This window comes from Clupea harengus, chromosome 15 (assembly GCF_900700415.2).
Source record: "Clupea harengus chromosome 15, Ch_v2.0.2, whole genome shotgun sequence".
Lineage (NCBI taxonomy): Eukaryota > Metazoa > Chordata > Actinopteri > Clupeiformes > Clupeidae > Clupea > Clupea harengus.
In genome coordinates, this window is record NC_045166.1 from 8,829,896 (window position 1) to 8,836,522 (window position 6,627).

Below are 6,627 nucleotides of genomic sequence, written 5' to 3' on the forward strand. Positions count from 1 at the left end.
CACTTTAGTCCACATGACTGCAGAACTAGGAGCTAGGAGTCAGTCTAGTAACCCCTAGGCCTCTTGAATTCAGAATAGGTTTTGGACTATATGGACGATACCTTCATGAAAGTGGCAAAAATGTGGTTACTACGTAGATTTAGGCTTTAATCACGACAAATCAAATAGTAGTGTAAAATATAAATATACTAAATACACTGTAAAATGGACATACACTATAATTAAACATAGTGAAGTATCTCACAGTAATAAAAATGTCATTCTGTAATTATTTGTTCTAACAGGGTCAGATAGCATGCTGTCTGATGTTATTATTTAGATACAGATAGAGTTACATGTGGCTCCAACTTATTACTCTAGTTTGGGGTTGCAGGGTAATATTAGTTATATTTTGGCACAATTCCTTGCATATCCCTTGAAGCCTTTTGATGCTTAGTCTTCTTTTTTGAAAAAAAAAATCCCTTTCCGCATTATTTTCTGTTTGGACTTTATGTGTGCAGGTGTGTTGACTTTGCATTTGTGTAGAATAGTGTTTTTGGTCATCATTTATTTTCATATGATTTGTCATTTTTACTTTGCTTTGATCTTTCCGTTTGGTGTGTTTCATGGTGTGGACTGTTGTGTAAAGTTTGGCTGTCCTTTAACACCTCTCTGTCTGGTTGTCTCTCTCTTTCACAGGAGGGGAGTTAGTCATCCCCATTCTAGTAGAGGATCCCTTAGATTTCCCTCCTGTCTCCACCCGTGCTCCCTACATCCCCCTCCCCCCAACCCTGCGCCCCGTCCTCACCATTATCGAGACCACCAAAGAGTCCCTGTCCATTCCCACTGAGGCGGGGGTACCTTGCTTGTCGGACCGAGGCAGCGATGATTGTGATGATGATGATGGTGATGATGATGGTGATGGCTTGGTGATATCGGGGTTTGGCTCTGGGGAGGCGTTCGACTCCAGCCTACCCCCGACTGACGATGAAGATTTTTACACCACATTCTCCCTGGTAACAGATAAGATCTTGACAACATCGGCCTATGATGGCGGCTACAAAGCTCACGCGCCCAAGTGGGAGGCCAAGGACTTTAGGCCTAGCGTGGCTCCCGAGGTGGGCAGGACTACGGCCGTGCCCCCTGCGCTGCCCAACCTCCGGAGCACGGTGGGGCCGGCGGCACCGACCGCGCCCGGGTCCGCCACGTTGCCCGAGATGCCGCCCAAAATCCCCGCCGGCAAAATGAACAACCGCGAGGTCAAACCCCCGCCGCAGCCAGACATAGTCCTGCTCCCGCTGCCCACGTCCTACGACGCCGACGGCACCAAGCCCCGCGGCCCGCTCATCACCTCGCCCATACTCCGCAACGTGCCCAACCCTCTGCCTACCATGCCGGGCATCCAGCGGGTGCCCGCGGGCGCCTCGGAGGTCATCCGCGAGTCCAGCAGCACCACGGGCATGGTGGTGGGCATCGTGTCGGCCGCCGCCCTATGCATCCTCATCCTCCTCTACGCCATGTACAAGTACCGCAACCGGGACGAGGGCTCTTACCAGGTGGACGAGACGCGGAACTACATCAGCAACTCGGCGCAGACCAACGGAGCGGTGGTAAAAGACAAACAGCCCAATGCCAAGGGTGCCAACAGCAAGAGACCGAAAGACAAGGACAAAGAGTACTATGTATAAAAAAAAACTAATAAATATCTCAACAGTGAACAAAAAGAGCAGTGTGGTAAAAGAAAACAAAAAGATGGAACTAAAACCTGAGAACAATTGCAGTACCGCATTGGGGAGCTAGGATTTCAAAATAAAAGCCCACTGATGAACTCCTGAAACTGGTGAGTCGCAGAACAATTAAGTACTGTGATTTCAAGCACACTTACTATGGTAAGCATATGGAGAAGGCGAATAGGCACATTCGGAACCTTTGTTACCTGTTACCGGTCGGTTGGTCTGGTCGCAGAAGTTGGCAGTGTAAAATATCTCATTGTTACATCGTTTATCCCCGAGTGACTTTCAAGAGATCTCTGATCATTGGGGTCAAAAGAAACAACAGCAACGGACCACATAAAAAAAAGAAAAGTAAAAAAAAAAAAAAAAAAAAAAAACCTTGTCCATTGTAACTCTGTAAAATACAACAATGATCATCAGCCATTTTGGGCATGCATGTGAAATGTGTGTGATACAATGCTGGCGTCTTTTGCAGAGAGGAAAGAACGTATAAAGGATTAGAACTGATGTTAAACAAAAATGCAAAGTGAGCACAATTTGCCATAAGAAAAAAAGCTCAATTCCCATTGGAGAAGAATATGAAGAATAAGATGCAGAGTGCGATGATCAAGTTGTCGCACTCATTATGTTCTTTTTTTCAGATTTTTGTTTTTGTGTCTTGTTTTCACTAATACAAAAGAGACTGTATACTGTCATGAAAGACACAACAGTGCTCAATTTAAGTATCAGCGATGTATCAGCTTGTCAGATCTCTTTTGTTATTCTCTTTCTATTTTGTTGCAGGACTAGGGGGTCACTTTCTTTCCACTGGTCAAGAGAAAGGCTTAGAAAGCCACAAAATGGCACCCAAATTGATTTGTTATCAGATATGCCAGGTCAGATCCATCACAGAAAGAGGTTTTTTGGGGGTTTTATTTAGGGGAAAGCGACATTTCTTGATATATTTTCTTTTTGTATGTGTATTTTTTTTAAAGCACTCGTCTCTGTAATTTGCTACATTCCGTATTGCGTCACCCCCCTCCTGTCGTTCTGGAGCTGCTGCGACTGAAACTATATCATTGTGTCTGTAGGAGGGCTGAAACATCAATGTCAAAACAATACCACGGACGACAGTGTCAGGATCCAAAGTGGAAAAAAGTGTGAAATTCATGTTGTCACAGTCAACTGTGTCAAACAACAGATATGTTTACATATTTTATTACATTATTGCCGTTGTACTTTGTAGGTCAATACTGTACATAACATTTGCGTTTTATTGTTTTTTTTTTGTTTTTTTAACTTCTCTGTACAGAAAGAACATCGGGCTTAATTTATCAGTGTAGTCCATGACAAAAAATTATTCAATTTTGGTGTGAGATCAGACTCAAGCAAGCACTGCATATGGATTTTTTTTTTTTAAAGAGCGGCAAAATGTTGTTAGGTTAGCAATCTAGTCTTTCTGGATGGTGTTTCTAGTCGCATGAATATTTGACTACTGGAAGCTGTCAATTATTAGAACAACGCGCTCCTAGGTTGTACCACGGCCTACGTATCATTTGTTACTTTGTTATTTATTTTTTTATTTAAAAAAAAGGGGGTGAAGAAAAATTTAAAATAATAAAGATGGACTATGATGGAGTTGGTTGCAGAGTGCCGATGCGTTTACTGAGGTACAGGATGATTTGTTCGGTGTCTGTCCATGTTCTGTCCAGTCCACTGTATGTGCTTTCATTTTCTTCTCTCATGGTCTACTTTTATTGTGCAGTTCTTCTTCTTTGGTTCTTCATTTTATAACTGTTCGTGGTGGCAAATATGTGGGATTTCATTTTTTAGTCATTGAATTGTTTTCTGTTCATGTCACATTTTTGAAGAAAACTCAAAATCAGTGTATACATTCATTTTGATTGTGTTGATGTTTTTTTTTTAATTATAATTCATCCATTATTGTTTTCCCCTTCTTTTTATTTTAAGTTACATCCAGCAATAAAATGTTCTCCCAAAGTTTTCACAAAGTTAGCGTATAATGGTTGTGGTTCGTTCGGTTCTGCACAGTGCAAACTTTAACCCACATCCACGTAGAGCAGATCACTAAAAAAAAATATATATATATAATAATTACAAAACAGCAGGTCGACCTAAACTAGTATTCTTCGTTCTTTGATAATGAAAAACCCTACTTTCAAGCTGAGGTGGTTTCAAAAGAGAGGCATTTGGCGTAAGCAGAGGAACTGAGTCAGTGAGACCTGATCATTGAACCAAACTTAATCTACCCCACGCCCCATGTGACTGTGCACACTGAACACTGTTTGTTTTGCAGAGAGTAATACGGTCTTACTGAATGCACAACAGTCTGTATAATGTGCCTCTCCCTTTGGTCTCTTTAGTGCCTGGGTAGTGGAGGTCTGGTCCTCTGACTGATGGCCTCTGAGAACAGCAAGGAGATCTGGCTTGGCAGACAGTATGGCACATCTGTGTAAGAATTCAGGGACATTAGACTGGCTCAGTCGTATGGCTAGGTTATGTGTGTGTGTGTGTGTGTGTGTGTGTGTGTGTGTGTGTGTGTGTGTGTGTGTGTGTGTGTGGGGAAGCGGTCCTCAACCACTTCCAAGCTCATTTTGACACCAATTTTGTTCCGAACAAATGGTCTACAGAGCGTTGGGCGATTCCTCTCGTGCTGGCTGGCCGGGAGAAGCCTTGGAGCCTATTCAGGCTGCACGGTAATCAAATGGGAACGCAATCATCCGTGACACCCACGTCAGCAGTGGAGGAGTACAGAACAACATTCCTTTTTTCAACACACACCTCCCTCCCCCTCCACACACACAAACACAAACTAAGGTATTGAGCTCACTGTAAATTCTCTGGGAGGATCACTCTCACTATCGAATTTCAAATAAGAACAGCCTGTTTGATGTTGCTGGCTCGACAAACAGAAGAGAAAGATTGCTATCGATGCGAGATGTTTTACAGGAATTCAATTCGCCATTCATCAATATTTTTTGAGTTATGTAGAGACCCAGCTGTCCCCTGCAGCCAAGAGTAGAGTTGGTAAATGTTCAGTAACTCACATGAAGTCTCCAGCAGCCACACTCGCACTTTAACGACCACTTAGCCTCAGCGCATGCCCACCGCTTCACTCGCCAGAGAATTAGAATTTATAGATTAGATTGAGCGTGTATGAACTGAATGGCTGACTTCAGTGATCAATGAGCTCAGCCAAAAATCTCTCCTACTCTACTCTACTCTCCAGTGAGCCTGTGACATCAGTCTGTGACATTATTGTAATTAGCTCCAGAGATGGGACGGAGATGTCATTTTTATATTCATTTCATAATGACTAACACAAGAGCATTTGTTTTCATATCTGAAACATATCACTATGCCAGTGACATTTTGGCTACTTCTATTTTGTCCAAGAAAGGCAGAATATAAAAAAATATAGAAAATATAGAATATTTCTTAGCATACACAGGAAGATCCACCAGTCCCTATAGATGAAGCAAACAAACAAACAAACAAACAAACAAACCAAGACCCATTTGATCAACCAGTTTGAATATAAATGGGAGAAAAAACGAACGGTGGCTTTTTTCTCCGCTCACATTTTTGGTGTAGCCGAAGCACCAAGCACCAACAGGGGGGCTGATCCCACCGTTAAACCCACATCTGGCCAGAGGACGGCGGGGACACGGAGCGCCCCTGACGCTGATGAGATGTGACGGGTAAAATATGAGGCAATCTGACCCACGCTGGCCACAGAAAGGCCACGGACCTCTAACACAGCCTGGGTGCATGCGTGCACGGATGATTATATGAGTCAGAGAAAAAGAGAGAGAGAGAGAGAGCAAAGAAAAGAAAAAAGCACAGAGGAAAAATACCAAAAAGACTGATGGTCAACAACATGTTTTTGCCCAAAAATAAATGCCAGTATATGCTGCACAGCTTTTCATAGGAGGAAAACACACATCCCTTCCACTAGTCCCAATATTACAGAACTGCCACTGAAAACACACATCACTTCCACTAGTCCCAATATTACAGAACTGCCACTGCTGCTGTGGCCTGTGTGCATGTCTATTTCTAAACAAGCCCCCAAAAATCCCCTCTATGCAAATATGCCTGCCTCACGGCCAGTCCTTTGAATTCCTGCGACTTGAAAGCGGCGTTCAGCTGATGGAGGCTGTTTTCAGGAGGGCTGCAGCAGAACAGAACAGAACTACAGCACAGCACAGGCACCTCTGGCACCAGACTCCTGCATGCTGAGGCCACAGTGCCCCCTTATGCTGTAGTGACAGACTCGAGCAGGCAGGCAGGCAGGCAGGCAGGCAGCAGCGGCACTGCAGAGTTGGCTGGAGCTGAGGGGGAACTGGAGGCGTTGAAAGAGGCCTGAAAGTGATGCTAGAGAAGAGATTGAAGACGGGCCAGCTCAACTCGGTCGGAAAGTTCCAGAGTGTTTTTATGGTTGGGTAAAGGCGTTGTGGCTCATTAGGATGTCGCATCACACAGGGGGACCCCTACCCTAGAGAAATGTCTCACATTTATGTCCGAATAGAAGAGTAAAGAATACAGACAGGTCGAATTGAGGTGAGGTTGCTCCAAGAATGCACACACAAACAATACAATTTGATCTCCAACTCCTGCTTTCCAACAGCACGTGGCCAGAGAGCGAGAAAGCAACCAAACCAGAGAGAAAGAGAGAGATGGAGAGAGAAAAGCAGCAGCATGCCAAACACTCCTCTGTGACGGTGCAGGGCTGCGCTGGCGCTGACAGTGATGTATTCTGTCGAGCGGGGGCGGCTGCGTAATTGGATTCAACAGGAATCCCAATGAATCCAGAGCGCCTGGAAGCGGCACGCTTTCCCTGGGCTCCGCCATGGTCCCAGTTCATGCTCTATGCAAGCCAGGCAGGCAGGGAGGGAGGGAGGGAGGGAGGGAG

At 44.6% G+C, this 6,627-nt stretch overlaps 1 protein-coding gene across 9 annotated transcripts in view; it reads left to right on the forward strand.

The window, feature by feature from the left end:
- nrxn3b (neurexin 3b) overlaps nucleotides 1-3,306 on the forward strand; it is a 229,725-nt gene extending 226,419 nt beyond the window's left edge. For 8 of the 9 annotated variants that reach the window (XM_031581679.2, XM_042709849.1, XM_042709853.1 and 5 more), the window contains one exon: nucleotides 679-3,306. In XM_031581679.2, the coding sequence (XP_031437539.1) occupies nucleotides 679-1,667 (989 nt within the window). In that variant the 3' untranslated portion in view covers nucleotides 1,668-3,306. The remainder of the gene's footprint in view (nucleotides 1-678) is intronic. The other variant, XM_042709855.1, reaches the window with a different exon arrangement.
- The last annotated feature ends 3,321 nt before the right edge of the window (nucleotides 3,307-6,627 follow it).